The following is a 20,800-nucleotide window of genomic DNA, read 5'->3' on the forward strand; positions in this document are numbered from 1 at the left end:
TTCCTATTGTCATCTGATACAGGTACTGCTGGAATTCAATTTCCTTTCAAAGGTGTGCTTTTCTCAAAGAACATCCAACCACCCACACATTATTTTAAAAACAAAACAAAACAAACAACAAAAAACCTTTGTGTTAGAAATTGTCCCAGAACTGTATTTTGACATTTTTAGCAACCTGACAAACCACTCTGTTTGCTTTCTTCCGCCAATACAAATCAAGCCAAGGAGTAGTTTCTTCATTTATTTCATTCAATGTCACAAGACTACATTATGTCAGGATAAAGGTCAATCACCAAGAAGGCACGCTGCTGCTACAGTGGAAATATAAATATTCACCTGGGCCTTATTTCAAACACTGGCTCACTGAAACTAATAAGGCCTATAAAACTAGGAGGATGTGGGAAAACAATGTGTAAGAAACATTTTTCTCACCAAATTATATTCACTGACATCATAAAGCAAACTAAAGATGGTACTTTGAAAACAAGTAAGTTTTAGGTAATTGGCATCAGAAAGGGGTTTTTCCTAGTTCTTTTAACAATCTCATGTTTTTTAAAATTTGCAGGAGTGCTACCCTGCAGGCATCTGTGACAGCATCACGAGGTTTCATATTTAGTGTGGGTGGTTGGATAAAATTGGACATTGACCAGTTTTGTGTGTGCTGAAAGGCACCAGGCTGGAACACTGTATTCAGCACTGGGTATGAGACTGCCAGTGCAGTGGGTTGGAAGATGTATGCATTGGCACTCAGTGTGGAACCAGGAGGCTTACTTAAAAGGTTACTGCAATCTTGACTTTGGCAGCTGTCGTCTTTAAGTGATCATGAAGAGTTAAGAGTGAAATCCAGAGTCAGATGTCTGAAGATCAGAAGTTGTGCATGTTTGAGGCACTAACCGTCCTTTATAACACTGTGTCCTCAGAAACAGAAAGCAGGGAGTAGGCCTTTTGGTGGGTGGGTGGGTGGGAGAGGTGTTACATAGTTAAGAAAGTCATATTTTTAAAACACTCAGCTAAACTTAACTCTATCAACTTTCAAGGTGGCATTTAAATTAAAACGTCAGCAGATGTAATTACGTAAATAGATGAAAGAACTTTGTAATACTTTACCAAGTTAGGAACGCCAAGGTCTTTTTCTACTACATATACATATGTTTTTGTCTTTCCAATGTACATTCTGAACCCTTTGCCTCCAAAAGCAATTTGAAATGGCTATGCAGTCTCATAGAGCACTCTTCCTAATGACAACAGCCAAAAGACTACTCCATTCTCTCTATTCTTGACGACTGGATATTATAAAGAGCCAGCAATATCTCAAACATGCACAACTTCTAGTCTCCATAGGTGTGACTCTGGATCTAAGGTTTAACTCTTCCTGATCACTAAAAGAAGAGAGCTGCCAAAGACAAGACATTTTCACAGGACATATGCTTTTCACAGTGACTCCTCTCACGTTCCCTACCACCAGTAAATCAAATATTTTTCCCACCAGAGCTAAAATATGGTAACACAGAAATTCATGCACAGATGTTTCACAGATCTGTGCTACAGCATCTAATACATCTAATAGGGTCACAGCGTGCCTTCAACATCTGCAATTAGTAATGAAGGTACTGGAACGGTATGATCTATTAGGTGTAAATTAAATATAGGTTTCTGTTAAAGATCAAGTCTTTTGGTAAACCCTCTGAAACAGGTACGAAGAATATAAAAACAAAATTAAGTAAAATAATTTCTTAGTAATAACAGAAAATGATTGCTTTTCTTAAGTGAAAGAAGACAAAAAAGCCTCTTATAAATTAGTATGATAAAGTTCAAAGGAAAAATATACAGTTAAACTGGAATTTCAAGCTTCTAGATTCCAGAAACAGGGTTATTTTAAGTGTCCTAATTTTCTAGAAAATAACAACAGGGTTTTTTTGTACATAGGAAAAGTCCATAACATGATTATTACTCTGGGTGACAGATTAATAGACATATGCAATACCCACCCCTTCACCTATACTATCAAAGTTTAGTTTTTTTAATTGGAAGAATCTAGTTTTAAGGGAGAAAACATCACAACACATACTAATTATGACTGCACCCCCTAATGGGCAGAAGTTGGGTCATTTAAATAAGAGAAAACATAGAAATATTTTATATTGGAATAGGAAAGGCCATATAAACCTTTAAATATACACTATTTCATCGGCTAACATATTTTTAAGCAGTGTGAGAAAAATATTACAGAATTATTCTATAATTATAGAAACATCATTTGCCTATGAAAGAAAACAATTCTAAACCACTTAATTTAAAAGAGGGATTCTTTAAAAATCCCTTTTCCTGGCATTAAAAATAAACTGTCACTAAAAAGCAGAAAAAATTCTCCCAAAGCCTTCTATCTAAAACACAATTCATATTTTGATGTAAAGAAACCATCCTACTTCATTCCCCCAAATCACAATCTTAAAGAGTTGCTACTTAAATATTAGCCAGTGCTCTGTGAACCATTTTATATTAAAATTGGATAGTTCTAAACATCACAAATATAAAAAGTATTGTTTGACACAGTGCCATTTTGATGATAAATTGCAATCTATAGCTCAAATAATTCTACCCAGGGATTAACATTTCAGAGGCTGAGCCAGAGATTATGTGTGTGGATCTTGAATTTCATCATCTCCCTTTGGCACAATAGCTTATTCTTCCTTTTTTCATCTATTCTCTCATGAAGGGTCAGAAAAGCTTAGCCTTGCTGTTGCATTTATTTCATCTCTACATTAACCAGATACCTTGCAGTCTTTAGTTCTTATGTGTTATTCCATTACAACTACTATGCTGCACTGTGCTATGGTTAATGAGGTTTGTACCAAATCAAAGGGTGCCATCAAGTGGTTATAATACTCTAAACAGCATTACACTAAATGACTATTGCAGATAGGCTTTCTTCAATATAGACAAACTTGCCATGCCTCTATGAAAGAATACATTAATGGAGCGAGGGGGTTGAGGGGGCAGCAGTGCAATGTGGGGTGGTGCAGGAGGGACAACAGGAGTATCAATATTAATTGTTGTTTTGTATTTTCTATCCTCAGGGATTTCTTTTTCTGCATATTATATTTATAAAATATAACTTTAGAACCATTGTTAAAATTAATATTTATGTCAGCAGATTATCAAATGATATTTATTAGGTATAATTCAAGCATGGCAGCAGAACTGGGAAGTAAAATTTATCAGTCAAAAATCATGACTATACTGATAGGAGCTTATTTCTGAAAATAAGCAATAATAGTGCACATACTTAAAGAAAGACAGTGTCTTGTCAGATTCATTTCCTATTGCTAATGAAAACTTGCAAGGCTATGAAATAGAGCCAGTAATATTTGTTTTATTTCATACAGCCATGCCTAAGGTCTAACAAGGAACATATCAGTTAAAGTGAGAACGCATTTTCAGTTATTTAAAACTTTCAACAGTCTACTCAACAGGCTACAGGGGTCATTTAGAGTTTTGAAGATAGGAATCAAGAACTGCTCTTAGAAAACACACAAGACAACATGCAATTCAAAATTGCTCTCTGCAGAGCTGGCCAAACTGCTGCTGCCTGCAACTATCCTGTACCAGGGAAACCTAACATATAGGCTTAAAGCATCCTCATAACTATATACTTAATTCTGCTGCAGAGAAGGCAAATTATCCAAGTTCAGAAATTAAACAAGATGTGAAAAATTAAATCATAAAAGCTAACTTAATCTTTAGAAGATTTAAGGTGCAGTACCAACAAAGTAGCAAACTCCAGGCAAAACTAAAAATCTATATGATCACACTGATATATTTTCTACATAGCTATTGCAGATGGCCTACAAAAACATTTCTCATCCCACATTTTCTTCTAGAGACTTACCACTTCCCCATCAAGAGGTAGAGTCTAATTCCCCTTCCCCTTGAACCTGGGCAGGTTTGTGATTGGCTTATAGGTAACACAAAATGAAGAAGTAACACTATGTGGCAAGGCTAGGTCAAAAAGGTGATGCAACTTACACTGGAAGAGCTAGAATCATCACGCTGGAAGTCTTCAGCTGCCACAATAGTAGTCCAACTGCCTTGAAAAAAATCCGCACTAACCCACTCAAAGACATGAAATGGAGAAGCCCTGATACCACATGAAATGACAGAGTCTATCTCATGGGCTCCAGTCCTTCCTCCCCTCATGTTCTACCCCAACCACCTCAGACTACAACTGCATAAGAGACTTCAAAGCCAGAACAGCCCAACCAAGCCCTAATATGACTATAATCAGATATTTAACTGAATCACAAGTGGCAGAAAATTATCAAGTTCCAGAGGATAGTAAGCAGACTTCAATCTGCACTGCTGCACTGCTTATAACAATATTTAGTTGGTTACATATGGGAATGCAATAGACAATTAATGCCCATGAAGCTGGAAATACAAAATGGAACAAGCAGCAGAAAGGTCAGAAAAATGAGATCACTACCTCTGATGGATGAGGAGAGGATGATGTGGTTTAGAGAGAAAAAAATAAGTTTCTTAAGTTTCATTTTGGGCAAGGAGTTATATGTCCTGGAAAAGACTGGAATGGTATTACAGTAGTTTACAGCATAAGCAGAAAGTTTAAAAATATTTGAGGTCAATCCACATATACTAGAACCCAATGTAAGAAAAAGCAGGTTATATAAGAAAGGTGAAGGAGAAGACAGAACCTTAAAATATATATTTTAATAAAAAAAGAAAATAAAATTTAAAGGAATCTGACTTGGAAAAAAATCATTGATATATCCAACTGCCTTCTGGATCTCTTTTCCCCCCAACAACCCACTCCTATCAATTCTTCCTTTGTGTTCTCTGTATTGCTTAAGAACAAATTATCTAAACATTTAAACTAGAAATCTGGAAGTCATCCTACACTCTCTGACCTCCCTTGAAATGAGTCACTAAGAAGTGATTCCACTACCTTCTACACACTTTTTAATCTTTTTCCCCTCTTCTCTGTCTGCACCTGCTAAGGCCACTGTCCTAGTTCAGGCCCATGACATCTGTTACTTGGATAACTGAATCAATTGCCTATCTGATCTCAAGCCCTTCAGTTTTGCACATTTCAATTCATTCTCTATAGAAATATCTTTTTAAACTGTGGGTTATGATCCATTAGTGGATGAAGAATTCAATTTAATGGGTTGCAAAGTCAATTTAGTGGTTTGCAACCAGCATTCTAAAACATCAGGATAGAACAGAAAATACCACAGTACATCCCACAATACTTTTAAGAGTAAGACTTGTTTCAGTTGTACACAGGTACATATGTGTGTACTAGATCATAATGCAAAATGTATTTCTTACAGCTACAGTAAAAAAAAAAGTTTGAAAGGTAAAAACTGATTATTTAAAAATATAAATCTGATCATATTATCACTCTGCTTAAAACGTTTCCATGCCTCATGATAGCTTACTGGAATCATGAATCAGAATCACAGAATCACAGGTCCAGTGAGCAAATCTACATGTTTTAATAGGTCCAGAAGTGATTCTCATAGGCAGCCAAGTTTGGGATCCACAGGCTTCTAGGATAAAGTTCAAATTCCTTGGTGTAGCACACAAGATCATCCATAGTCTTACCGAAGATGAGTAAGGGCTCATCTTGGTAGCTTCAACCCCTAGTACTCTCCTCACTTTGGGTATAAAGCTGTAACAGTTTTATCTCTGTGCCTTTACCAAGGCTATTCCCTCTGTCCTTACCTCAGACCCCATTCTCTTCACACAATTATCCGGTGAGTGAACTTTTAAAAGTCTTTCAAGTTCATGTGGCAACTCCCCTATAAAGCCTTTCCCATGCCCCTGATAGTTATGAGCACTCCTGGACGTCTTCAAGAGGCCTGCCACCTGCCTCTTTAGCATCCTCACTGTATTTTGATCATTTGCTTATAGATCTGCCTCCCTGACTAGACCGAGAACGATGTGCAGATGAAAACTTTGTCTTATTCATATCCCCAATGTAAATGTATAACCAATATCACAGTACCCAGGATAATGAAATCCAAAAAACAATCCTTCTGTGTGACCCAAATTAAGTAGAACAATGGTCTCCTTTATAAAAAGTTCAATCTTTCTCTTCTTCAGTCTGAAAAGAAAAAAAATGTAATTTTGGAAAATATCAAAAGAGGTAGGAAGGCATATACTGTTGATTGCTTTGGCTGAAGAGATTTAATATAAAGTAAATACATCATGATTTTTAGTGATTTAATTAGGAGTTTTATGTCCATTTCATGTCACTTGACCATTTTTCTAAATTTTTCCTAATTTTAAGGATAAAGGGGAAATTCTTCAAAATTATTGAGACTGATTTATTTCCAAATTCATCCTGCCCCAGAGATCTGTGGAACTTTTAACTTGAAAGAGATGCTTTAGGGTATCTGGCAGAAGAAATTTCTAAGTGGCAAAGAATTCAAGAGGAAGCAGAGCAAAAAATTTGGAAAATTTACAGCCTGACAATGCTATATAAAAGAAAACCCCATTTTCTGTGGAGAAATTCAAGCCAACTGCAGAAATTTGCATAAGTAATGAGGAGACTAATGTTAGTCACCAAGACAATGGGGAAAATGTCTCCAGGTCATGTCAGACACCTTCACAGCAGCCCCTCCCCTCTCAGGCCAGGAGGCCTGGAAGGGAAAAATGGTTTCCTGGGCTAGGTCCAGGGCTCCCCTGCTGTGTGCAGCCTTGGGACTTGGTGCCCTGTGTCCCAGCCACTTCAGCAAGGGTTAAAAGGGGCCAACATACAGCTTAGGCCATGGCTTCAGAGGGTACAAGCCCCAAGCCTTGGCAACTTCTATGTGGTGTTGGGCCTGTGAGTGCACAGAAGTCAAGAATTCAGGATTAGAAACCTCCACCTAGATTTCAGAGGATGTATACAAAGGCCTGGATGTCCAGGCAGAAGTTTGCTGCAGGGGCAGAGCCCTCATGGGGAAACTCTGCTAGGGTTGTGTGGAAGGGAAATGTCAGGTCGGAGCCCCTACACAGAGTCCCCACTGGGGCACTGCCTAGTGGAGCTGTGAGAAGAAGTCCACCATCTTCCAGTCTCCAGAATGGTAGATCCACTGAGAACTTGCACTGTGCACCTGGAAAAGTCACAGAAAATAAACGACAGCCTGTGAAAGCAGCCAGGAGGGGGTCTGTACCCTGCAAAGCCACATGGATGGAGTTGTCCAAGGCCGTGAGTGCCACCTCTTGCATCAGCGTGACCTAATTGTGAGATATGGCATAAAAGGAGATCATTTTGGAACTTTAAGGTTCAATGACTGCCCTATTGGATTTTGGACTTGCACAGGGCCTGTATCCCCTTTGTTTTGGTCAATTTCTCCCATTAGGAATGGGTATATTTACCCAACGTCCATACCCCACTGTATCTAAGAAGTAACTAACTTGCTTTTGATTTTACAGGCTCATAGATGGAAGGGACTTGCCTTGTCTCAGATAAAACTTTGGACTTAGACTTTTGGTTAATGTTGGAATGAGTTAAGACTTTGGGGGACTGTTGGGAAGGCATGATTGTGTTTTGAAACATGAAGACATGAGATATGGGAGGGGCCAGGGACTGAATGATATGGTTTGGCTGTGTCCCCACCCAAATCTTATCTTGAATTGTAATAATCTCCACATGGCAAGGGTAGGACCAGGTGGAGATAACTGAATTATGGGGGCAGTTTCCCCCATACTGTTCTTATGAGTTCTCAGGAGATCTGATGGTTTTATAACGGGCTTATCCCCTTTGCTTGGCACTCATTCTGTCTCCTGCCACCCTGTAAAGAGGTGCCTTCCACCATGACTGTAAGTTTACTGAGGCCTCCCCAGCCATGTGGAATTGTGAGTCAATTAAACCTCTTTTCTTTATATTATAAATTACCCAGTCACTGGTATGTCTTTATTAGCAGTGTGAGAACAAACCAATACAACCACATATCAGAGAAAAAAATCTTACAATACAGAAAGATAGAAACTGTCAGGTATCTCTAGGAATACACATAGCCATGTGTGAAAAGCTACACTTAAAACATTGCTGATAATTTCAGTACATATTAACTGCTAATTTCTACTGTACTTTTCAGCTATCATTATACATTTACCATAGTACATATCACCTTACTCTTGTCTCACATGTGTATCCCTCAAACCAAAATTAGTATCTGAGTGGAAATGTTCTCTTATATATAACCCCCATAGTAGTTAATACAGTACTAGGCTCTAAATCTAGTGCTTCGGACAATAAATGTTTGATGATTGAGTGAGTAAATAAATGGCAAAATGCATGGGTTTCAGAGTTTGAAGACATGGGTTTGAGGCCAGGCTAAGCTGCTTTCTGTGTGTTCTTGGCCGAGTTACTTAATCTCGCTGAGTCAAAGAAATTATAATAACGTACACTTTAGAAATGTTTCATAAAGATGAAATGTCCCATTTTATTTGAAAAAGGTTTGTATTCTTTAACAAAACATATCAAGTATCATTTATGATTTATGAAGTTATTAATCAGTTGATATAGTTTAAGAGGCAGGTGAAGCAAGATCTTAAAGTTAACATCACACTGGCCTAAGTAATTTCAGAAAGAAAAGTAACTGAACACATGGTTAAGTTATTACAACCCTAGAAAAATCAACCACTCTTTAAAAAGTGAAATACAGGCCGGGCGCAGTGGCTTGCGCCTGTAATCCTAGCAGTTTGGGAGGCCAAGGCGGGCGGATCACGAGGTCAGGAGATCGAGACCATCCTGGCTAACATGGTGAAACCCCATCTCTACTAAAAAAAATACAAAAAATTAGCCAGGCGTGGTGGCGGGCGCCTGTAGTCCCAGCTACTCAGGAGGCTGAGGCAGGAGAATAGCATGAACTCGGGAGGCAGAGCTTGCAGTGAGCTGAGATGGTGCCACTGCACTCCAGCCTGGGCGACAGAGCCAGACTCCGTCTCAAAAAAAAAGTGAAATACAAAAGAAAGTAATCTAGTGAATGACATGCTGTTCCACAAAGAAGCCTCTCTTGCCTCCAGACCTCTGCTCAAGCTGTTCCAGCCACCTGAAACACCCTACAAATCCAATGCAGACAACTATCAAAAGTACTTAATCTCCTATCGGAAATCTCTCATTTGGGTTTTAGGAAGGAAATACAATGCCTTTACCATACACTACAGAACACTCCCAGTGAAGTCTGAGGCAGTCTGACTAAATAATCAAACATATTATTTTTGCAGCAAAACAAACAAACATTTACACTAAGTGGAATAAATACCATGAATAGCTTCATCTCGGGTAAGGTCAGGTTTTGCCACCAAATGAATTTGAATCAAATTTCCAAAAAAAAAAAAAAAAATTATAAACATCTTAGGCAGAGATTTTGGATTCTGAAGCTACAGAAAAAGGACTGTAAAAACTTTATTTTTTAGGTTTCAATTTATATATCACTTTCAATAGAAAACCTACCCTAACTCACCAAGACTGCATTAAGTACTCTTTATATAGGAATATAAAACATCCTCAACTTAATCTTCATAGTGGTTGCCTGTTTCCCCACTCCAGACTGTAGGATACTGGAAGTCAGAGACCATACCTTTTCCACCATTACACTCTCAGTATGTAGCAAGTATCTGTCACAGGGTATCTATTTATTAAATACTAGCTGGATAAATATGCAATTATGAGTAATAAGTAATCCTGTGAATTTTCATACTATTGCAGTACTTGATCTGTAATGTATTATCAACGTCAAATAAAGATGAATCCCCAAATACTGAACAGGGACAAAACTTAGAAAAACAGAAACAGAAAACAAGAAAACTGTAATAGTATGAAAACAGTGCTCTGTTGCTAAAAAAGATGGAACTTTCCCTTAAAATGTGTTAGCTATGACATTTCACAAATTAAACTGCTATGTGAAATAAATTATCTGGCATGTAATTTTTATTTACTATTTTAACATAGAGTTTCTTGCATTACACAAAGATAAATACAGTACAGCTGATAGGCTCAAAGCATGCATGATCATTCTTAGGCATACCTCTTTTTTTAAGTGCAACAAAAGTTTCTCCATTATTTTCTTTAAAGTTAAAGGATCATTTGAGAATAAAGGAGATGGAATTTTCCTCTAGAAGCACACTCTGAAAGATTTCTGAATTAGAACAGCACATTAAATACTGAACATTAAGGGAAATTAAGGAGGAAAAAAAATATATATATATATATATATATATATGAAATTTCTCTGAAATGTAACCAAAATAAGACTTAGTTAGCTAAAAATTTTTCATTTAACTCCTAGTCATATCTATTATACCTTGCCTAATTTACACAGACAGCCAGTCACCATTCCCATAATCATATACAACAGAAAGCTGACAGGATAATTAAAAGACTAAAAAAACCTATCTGAACTATCAGCTTCCTACTCTTAAATCAGGAGTTTAATTCTGAGGAGGTTATAAGAGAAGCTTTGTTGCTTCTTATATAGTCATTTTTTTTCTTTGTAGAAACAAGAATAATATCACTTTTCAAGAATCAAGATAATATTGAACCTGCAGCCTAACAGGTCAGAGAGATCATCTAAAAGGCAGTTAAGTTAAAAAAAAAATTATTTGCTGGTAGATCACCTTTTCTGACATGCCAGTAACTCTTAACCACGTTCTTAAGTTGATGATGTTCAAGTGGACTTCATTATTTATAGAAGAAATGATATAATATCTGAAATTTACTTTAAATCTGGTAAAGCAAACAACAGAAAAGTAGAAGAATTGATGAAATAAGTTTGAAAAAAATACTGAAGATTATTGAGCTGGGAGACGTGTGCTTAGAGGTTTAGTATATTATTTCTTCTATTTTTGTGCATGTTTGAAAAATAACCAAAAAAGTTAAGTTGAAACTAAAAATAAAACACTGGATCTTAATTAGATTTATCCAAATTGCTACATTTGTATGAAAGACAAGATGAGCAGAGGTCCTCTATACATTGCTTTCAAATTTCCGAAATACTTAGAAATCCAAAAGGATCTAAGACTCTGGGACTGTAAGAAAAGAACATGGTTGAGAAGTTTATACCAAAAGAATGGCCTAAAAGAGATCTAACAATACAGTGACCTTTGATTTATCATTCAAATGTATTCTGGTTAGTGCTGTGTAGAACAATACTCTCTCAGCAAGTAGCTATAAGCACATGAATTTTCTTGCCATTTAGCAAGAATGAGATAATTCACTTTCTTCCTTGATGAAACTGCAGTGAATAGGGTGAGGAAAGGACTGGTTTCCCTACACACAAAGTTGAATGAACTACGGGAAAAATGAAAGTTTAATGTATATATATGAATAGTATATAATACTAACAAATACAGATAAATGGGCATTACTGACTAAACCATTCTTAATTATTGGATTAATAGAAGAACAAAAAGTGGAGTATGCTGCCTAGTGGAAGTTTGATTAGGTTCAAGTAAGTTAACTGGGCCACATTTCCAGAGGGGGTGGTACATTAAATGGAATGCTATAAACAGGACTATACTAAATGCTGCCATACCCTAAAAAGGCTGAGCCATCTCTGATTGATGCTTAGATTATAAATTGACTCCATGGTGGAGGAGGGGTACTGCTAAAGTTTGTGAGGTGGTATTCTCATGTGTACTAGACACTCTTTAGACCTTTGGAAATGTATTCTTGAAAGGCTTGGGGTTGAAAAGATAATCCCAGTTTGGAGCTACAGGAGAAAGTGCAAGCTATAGTTCCTGAAAAAGATATCCAGTCTTTCCCCAGACACTGAAATGAGATGCCTTGATTGAGGTGACACAGAAAGAAAAACAACTAAAGGAGAGAAGCAGCATTTATATGCTTTTTTTCTCTGAAAGAAAAAGTAGATTTATCAGAATTGTTATTTTGTGAGATCAAGAGATTGACTTGATTTTGGAGAAGGATTCAAACAAATCTAATAAGGTCAGAAACGTTGTGATTTTATATTGTTTACACTGTATTATTTGAGCTATTATATCATCTCTATTCTTGGTATAATCTTGTCAGGTGAGTTTGGTTGGGCAAGTAATCCTGTTCAACATAATCCAACAAAAGAAACAAAGCAGAGGAGCATTTACACTACTGCCTTGGATTTTTTTTTTTTTTTTTTGTCAGGGTCTCACTCTGTCACCCAGGCTGGAGTACAGTGGTGCAATAAGAGCTCATTACAGTCTTAACCTCCCAGGCTCAACCAATCCTCCTGCCTCAGCCTCCTGAGTAGTTGGGACTACAAGCACACATCACCACAGTCCAGCCATTTTTTTTTACTTTATGTAGAGAAAAGGTCTCACTATATTATATTGCCCATGCTGGTCTTGAACTCCTGAGCTCAAGCAATACTTCCACCTCGGGCTCCCGAAGTGTTAAAAATTACAGGCGTGTGCTACCAGGCCCAGCCATCTGCCTTGGAATTAACATAATTAATTTAGCCCATCACCATTCATTTAAAAGTCTTCTGGAGGTAACATCAAACAAACAGCAATAAAAAAGGGACTGGAGGAGCCGAACTTCCCATCTCACTGGTCACAGTTGGAAATAGTGGGAAAGACTGGATAGTGAATAGGTACCACCAAGAAAATACATTTTAATACCCCACTGATCTCCTCCATGGAGGACGAAGAACCAAGTTAATCTTATGCCTATTATTATATTCACTGGGTTAACAGTTACAAAACAAAAAGCAGATGTCTATTAATCTTTAACGGGGGAGCTCATGTTTTCTGTTGGTTTTGTTTTTCCTCTTTCAATTACTTTTGCTCTAAACTCACCATTGTTTCTCTTGCCTTTATCTTTCTTTCTGTCCTGATATTTCTTTCCTCTGCTTAGAATGCCTTTTTTTGCCTAACTTCCTTTTTTCTTCAAGACTAAACTTTGTAGCCACTGCCTCCAGGAATTATTCCCTGACTCTGCCCTCCATTACTGTCCTGTAGTACCCTATGAACATTTTTTTTCCTTGCAGTTCTTTCTTTACCTCTCTTACACTTCATAAGCTTCTTGAGGACAGGTTATCTTACATCATCAAATATAAGTTTTCATTGGTTTAAAGATGATATATCATTATTTCACACAGCAATAAGAAAGCAAAAAGAGAAAAAAAACACTGCCAGTTATAACTGTGGGACATCCTAGATGTAAGATGATCCCAATTTCACAGAAAAAAATGTGGGAGAAAAAACCATGAATCTCAGAATCAAAATTCTGCATGTCTTAACTGCAGACATGACATTCAGTAACTACCAAACGTCTGGGCATATAAAAAATTCATATTAAAATATTGCAGAATGGTTGAATAAATTAATGAATGAATTCAATCTGATTGGTGCCTTTCATCAATATGCTTTTAATGTATTAAAACAATGGAATCAGAAAAATAAAATGTTTTAGATTTTAAAAACCAAAACCAGCTGGGTGTGGTAGCTCATGCCTGTAATCTCAACACTCTGGGAGGCAGAGATGGGAGTACTGCTTGAGTTCAGCGGTTCAAAACAGCCTGGTCAACAAAGGGAGACCCTGTCTCTACAAAATAGAAAATTAGCCAGGTGTGATGGTGTGCATCTGTAGTCTCAGCTACTGGGGAGGCTGAGGCAGGACGATTGCTTGAGCCCAGGAGTTCAAGGTTGCAGTGAGCCATGATCACAACACTGCACTCTAGCCTGGGTTACAGAGCGAGACCTTGTCTCAAATGTAAAAACAAGAAACTAAAACCTATGGATATAATTTACAAATGTAATGGTTCTGGATTTAATTGGGTAATCTAAAACACCAGGAAGATAAAAAAGTTTGTTTTCTAAATATAACTGTTGTGGCTTCATATTTTTAAAAAAAACCCTACAATGTCAATTGTCTGGATGAACAGATGTTATTCTATTACAGTAGATAAAAATGAAACATAGTGTTTTATAGTATCCATTCTTGATTATCTAATAATAAGTAAATGGATTGTAAATAATCCAAAAGAAATACTTGTTCTTAATCCTAGATTAAATTTATAAGGGAAAGATATCCTAAATCAAGAGATTTTAAAAAAATATTTTAAGCTTAGTCCAAGTGAGATGTTACAAGTTGCTTTGTCATTGCTTTGAGATAACAGTAAAGTCTAGAAATCATTGAGACGTGTAAGTGGTATAAAGGAGTGGAAAACTAAAATCCTGCAAGAATAAAATTTAGAAATCTAGTTTTCTTTCCTTTATATTTTTCTATATCCTCTAGAAAGGAACATTATAAAAATAGCTACTCCTTATCAAGCTAGATGTTTTACATACATTATTTCCAATCTTAAATAATGTGTGGAGTAGACATTAATACCACCATTTATACATGACTACATGGAAGCTGTGAAATATTAAATGATTTATCTAAGGTTGCATAGCCAGTAAGTGGCAGAACCACCTCTAAAATTTCAACTGTAAAGCTTCTGGTCCAAAGAAGAAAGCTCGTACAAAACAGAGAAATCAAAAACAAGAGAACCCACAAAACGAAAATAGCATTATCTCAATTTGCACAAAGAAGCAGTAAGGTTGCCTTGAGGAAAAATATTAAGAATTCTAGCGACTGATAAATTCTATAATTCCATTTTATAATGTCTAACAATAGTCAAATAACCCAAATAACCTCTAGACTGTATATAAGTAAGAATTAAAGACTACCTTCACTAATCTAACACGTATATTCTTCACAGGCTTACCACTACAGAAGACTGATTAAAAACTTCTCTACGATTCTACAATTTCAAATGATCTCTTTTCATCTTTCTTATTAAGGTAGCCAGTTATTGCAGTAGGGGTTAAGGGCAAAGGCCCTGGAGAAAGACAAGACTGGATAAAATCCCAACCTGTTAGCTATATAACTGTGGGCAAGTTACTTAACTCTCTAAACCTCACTTTCTTTACCTGTAAAATAGGGTTATATTTGACTCATACCAGAGTTATTATACTGAGCAAATGAGATAATGTGTATAAAGCATTGTATAACTATGTACATAGTACCTGGTACATAGTAAGGGTCCAATAAATTTGTTACAGTGATATATATTTGGAGAACTTCTGTTTTATTGGGATATTTTATATTAAATATAACTTCACTCTTTGTTACTAATGCTACTATTGAACATTATGGTTAAAGTCTCCACATTTCTTTATTAACTGTGGGGTTGTAACACAATGTACAAAGAAAAGAAAGATATTAAAATTCCATGCAAAGAGCATACCTTTTTAGTGTCAGGACAATGTACCAACAGAATTTCTAATAAAACCCAGATTTTACAAGACAAAGAGAAGAACTTTAGCTCTTTGAAATTCACTAATTCTTTTGTATGAAATGTGAAAGTACATTAAATGTAAGGGGAAGTATAACATTGTAACGTGTACATGATGATCTACGAAAGTCAATTTCATCATTCACCACTGAGGGGAGCTATAACCTAGGAGAGGTTTATATAGAATGCCAAGGTTATTTTAAAACTTTCCCATATCTTACAATATTCATTTCATCAGCTCTCTTATTAAAATATATTTTAAATAAATTTGACAAGCATACCCCAATTCTCTTTTGGAGACCTTAGAAATAATAAGGTGGCTCATTATAACTGTGTAATCATAAAGACGAGGGATCCTTATCCCTCCTCCTTTTTTCTCCATAGCATTTATGTAACCTACTATATGTTTAGCATACATTATGTATTTATTTTATCTAACATACTAAATCATATATCAATTTTTATCCTCTCTCACACACACACACACACGAGTGTAAACTACATGGCGAAGAGATTTGTTGACTTATCTGTTTTGTTTTGTTTTGTTTCGTTTGAGATAGGGTTTCACTTAGTCATCCAGGCTGGAGTGCAGTGTCACAATCACAGCTCACTGCATCCTTGACCTCCTGGGCTCAAGCAATCCTCCCACCTCAGTCTCCTGAACAGTCAGGACCACAAGCATATGCCACCATGCTCAGCTAATTTTTTTTATTTTTATTTTTTTGTAGACTGAGTCTCCTTTCTGTTGCCCAGGCTGATCTTGAATCATCTGTTTTACATACCACTATTTCCAATGCCTAGAAAAGTACCTAGCACATAATACATGCTCACTGAATACTTAACTGCTGAATGAATGAATACTGAATCATCTATTTAAAAGGTTAAAAATCTCTCATTAGATTATGTCAAGTAAAGCAAACTGCTAACACTTGAAAAATGCAATGTCTACTTATATCAAATTTTGGTTTAAAGAAAATGTCTAAGAACTATTTTTTTTTGAGACAGCCTTGCTCTGTTGCTCAGGCTGGAGTGCAGTGGCACAATCTTGGCTCACTGCAACCTCTGCCTCCCAGATTTAAGTGATTCTCCAGCCTCAGCCTCCTGAGTAGCTGAGATTACAGTCATGCGCCACCACACGTGGCTAATTTTTGTATTTTTAGTAAAGACGCGGTTTCACCATGTTGGCCAGGATGGTCTCCAATTCCTGACCTCAAGTGATCTACCTGCCTTGGCCTCCCAAAGTGCTGGGATTACAGGTGAGAGAGACCATGCCCAGCCTAAGAATATTTATTTAATCCCACAGATGGTAATACAGAAAAAATTTCATGAGATTGGCTTATTTAAGCCCAATAAAGTTGATCAGAAGAGCTTCTACTGTAACAGCATATGAATCCTTCACAAGCTGTTTTACTACCTCTAGGGTCTACTTTTCAAATTTTCTTCAGTATAGTTGATGGATGTTACTCACATTCTTCTTCTTTTTTTTTTTTTTTTTTTTTTTTTTTTGGGGGGATAGAGTCTTGCTCTATCACCCGGACTAGAGTACAGTGGCACGATCTCGGCTCACTGCAACTTCCATCTCCCTGGTTCAAGCAATTCCCCTGCCTCAGCCTACCAAGTAGCTGGGATTACAGGCGCACGCCACCAAGCCCAACTAATTGTTTCATATTTTTAGTAAAGACGGGGTTTCGCCATATTGGCCAGACTGGGCTCGAACTCCTGACCTCATGCTATCTGCCTGCCTCGGCCTCCCAAAGTGCTGGGATTACAGGTATTCTTCTCTTAAAAAGAATAATTCTCACAGGATTTATAACAGTTCACAGAGTTTAACTATACCATTCATTAACTCACTAATTCAACAAATATTTATTGAGAAGCTAATACCCCAAAGGTAGTATGGTTTTTAAAAAAAAAAAAAAATTGTGGTAGATAGAGAGATAAATGAAATAAAACTTTTCCCTTGTTAAATCTACTTATGCAAGCAGGGATCCTGTACACATCTCAGAAAACTGGCCTAGATTTTCCAGAGCAGTTAAAAAGAGTTAATACACCTAGAGAGAGAAAAAAATTATTCTCAAATCTCACTATACAGAAGTTGATATTGGCAGAAAGAAATTAATGTCCTCCTGAAAACTAAAGAGGGAGAACTACCCCATTCTCGTCTATCTTCCAGGTGAGAATACAGCACTTCCTTTGTTTTGTTTGTTTTGTTTTAGGTTTAATTACATAAATGTATCCTTTTGGTATAGTTCATAATTTATGATAGTTGCCCTAATTTAGAGTATATAAATTAGTGTATTCTCTTGAGTTAATGTATTTCAAATGCTTTGGTCATAACATGCGCATCTGTGCTCTTTCCCATGCATTAAGAATATAGCAATTTCACAATCCCTCTGAAGTCTCATAACTTTATAATATGAAAGTAAATCTATAATGGACCCAATCTCACTACCAAACTTCTCAGCTCTTTAGTTCTAAACATGACCCAGTTACTGCTGGGGAATAAACAAAAAATTCCTTTTGTCACTGAGATACATAACTAAGTCAGGCATCAGAAGGAAGAACATGACACAAAGCATGTGATAAGCCTGTTATAAATATGTTTTAGAACTTTAACAATTATGATGATGAATAGTCATGATAATGATGGCAATGGTAAAAGCTAATATTCACTGAAAATTATTTAATCTTTAAGCAACCCTATAATTTTATGAGTGAGAATTTAAGAAATTTCCCAATGATCACAGAACTTGTAAATAGAAGAGACAGGACTTGAAATCAGGTCTATCTGACTCCTGTCATTTATATTATTTTCAATAGATTTTTGTGAATCTAATAAATTAATTAATGTTTGGAGAGAAGGAATGTTAACATATTTTCCATTTCATCCTATGTCCACTCCTTTATCTGACAGATTTTCCAAGAATTCCAAGCCTATGTTATTAATCATCACTATATTTGGATGGCCTGTCTTCTTTAATTCCCAGTAAATAAACACTCATTGAATACCTACTATATGCCTTCTAGTCACTTGGGATTCCACAATATGTAAATTAACTTAGGATGATTATTAAGGTACCAATCTAGGATCTCTCAACCCAAATAAAGAGTTACAACACACACTTTATTTATTTATTTATTTATTTATTTATTTATTTTTCTTTTTCTGAGATGGAGTTTCACTCTTGTCACCCAGGCTAGAGTGCAATGGCACAATCGCGGCTCACTGCAACCTCTGCCTCCCGGGTTCAAGCGATTCTCCTGCCTCAGCCTCCCGAGTAGCTAGGACCACAGGTGCCTGCCACTATGCCCAGCTAATTTCTGTATTTTTATTAGAGACAGGGTTTCACCACTTTGGCCAGGCTGGTCACAAACTCCTGATCTCAGGTGATCTGCCCACCTCAGCCTCCCAAAGTGGTGGAGATTACAGGCGTGAGCCACCACACCCAGCCCACATACTTTGGTTTTAAAGATTTCGAAGGTCATTCATGGTTTAATCCAACACATGTTTAGATGAGTATCTGCTATATGATAAGCACTATGCTAGATGCTGACAGATAAAAAGATGAATAACACATGGGCTTGCCCTTAAACCCCAAACAGAATACATACACACACACACACACACACACACACACACACACACACACACACACATAATTTGGTATTGAAGACTTACAGTGTTAATAAAAGCATTTCTTACAAATAATTTTGTTACTGGTTATCATTTCATTAAAAAATTCTAAAAGTTACAAATCACTATTTTCTTAAGGTAACATTTTTCCTACCACCAAAATGCCAATGTACCTTAATAATGCATATATAAAGTTGAAAATGTGAAAGGCGAAGGAATTTGCCATTAGCTTACATTTTCTATGACGAATGTCCACTCTTTGTCTTCAAATTCTTCCGCATGAGGATCCTGTAACAAAAGCAAAATATGAAACTGAATTGAAATACATGTCTTTAGTCCAATAAATTCAATTAAGAAAATACATATAGCCGTGTTTTTAGCTTTTACTAGCTTTTAAAAATGGAGAGGCAGAATAGCCTACTCTTTTCTTTTGCATTATTTTTATTATAATTTTTCTAACATATTTTAGGTTTGGGGTATACGTGCAGGTTTGTTACATAGGTAAACTCAAGGCACAGGAGTTTGCTGTACAGATTATTTTCTCACCCAGGTATGAATCCTAGTACCTAATAGTTATTTTTCCTGCTTCTATCCCTCCTCCCACCCTTCACCCTTCAACTTCCAACAGGCCACAGTGTCTGTTGTTCCCTTGTGTTCATGAGTTTTCATCACTTAGCTCCCACTTGTAAATGAGAACATGCAGTATTTGGTTTCCTGTCCCTGCATTAGTTTGTTAAGGATAATAGCCTCCAGCTCCATCCATGTTCCAGCAAAAAGTATGACCTCATTCCTTTTTATGGTTGCATAGTATTCCATGGTATACATATACAATATTTTCTTTATTCAGTCTGTCACTGATAGGCATTTAGGTTTATTCCATGTCTTTGCTACTGTGATTAGTGCTGCAATGAATTTATGCATGCATGTTTCTTTATGGCAGACTGATTTACAGTCCTCTGGGTATATACCCAGTAATGGGAATGCTGGGTCAAATGGTCCTTCTGCCATTAATTATTTGAGGAATTGCCATACTGCTTTTCACAAAGGCTTAACTAATTTACATTCCTACCAACAGAGCATAAGTGCTCCCTTTCTCCACAACCTCGCCAGCATGTTATTTTTTGACTTTTTAATAATAGCCACTCTGACTGGTGTGAGATGCTATCTTGTGATTTTGATTTGCATTTCTCTAATGATCACTGATGTTAAACTTTTTTTTCATATGCTTGTTGCCTACATGTATGTCTTTTGAAATGTGTCTGTTCATGTCATTTGCCCACTTTTTAATGGGGTTGTTTTGTTTTTTTCTTGTAAATTTAACTTCTATATAGATACTGGATATTAGACCTTTGTCAGATGCATAGTTTGCAAATATTTTCTCCCATTCTGTAGGCTGTCTGTTTACTCTGTTGATAGTTTCTTTTGCTGTGCAGAAGCTCTTGTTTAATTAGATCTCATCTGTCAACTGTTGCTTTTGTTGTAATTGCTTTTGGTGTCTTTGTCATGAAATCTTTGCCAGCTCCTATGTTCAGGAACATATTGCCTATGTTGTCCTTCAGGGTTTCTATAGTTTTGAGTTTTACATTGAAATCTTCAATTCATCTTGAGTTGATTTTTGTACGTGGTGTAAGAAAGGGGTCCAGCTTCAGTCTTCTGTATATGGCTAGCCAGTTATTCCAGCACCATTTATTGAATAGGCAGTCTTTTCCTCATTGCTTGTTTTTGACAGCTTTGTCAAAGATCAGATAGTTGCAGGTGTGTGGCCTTGTTTCTCGGCTCTCTATTCTGTTCCATTAGTCTACATGCCTGATTTTTACCAGTACCATGCAGTTTTGGTTATTATAGCCTTCAGTACAGTTTGGAGTCAGGTAGCATAATG

At 36.5% G+C, this 20,800-nt stretch overlaps 1 protein-coding gene across 12 annotated transcripts in view; it reads right to left on the bottom strand.

The window, feature by feature from the left end:
* The window catches only part of EHBP1 (EH domain binding protein 1), a 363,387-nt gene that overhangs the window by 241,670 nt on the left and 100,917 nt on the right, over positions 1-20,800 (bottom strand). For all 12 annotated transcript variants that reach the window (XM_050753431.1, XM_050753426.1, XM_050753429.1 and 9 more), the window contains one exon: positions 19,156-19,209. In XM_050753431.1, coding sequence (XP_050609388.1) covers positions 19,156-19,209 — 54 coding nt within the window. The remainder of the gene's footprint in view (positions 1-19,155; positions 19,210-20,800) is intronic.

This window comes from Macaca thibetana, chromosome 13, assembly GCF_024542745.1.
Source record: "Macaca thibetana thibetana isolate TM-01 chromosome 13, ASM2454274v1, whole genome shotgun sequence".
Taxonomy (NCBI): Eukaryota; Metazoa; Chordata; class Mammalia; order Primates; family Cercopithecidae; genus Macaca; species Macaca thibetana.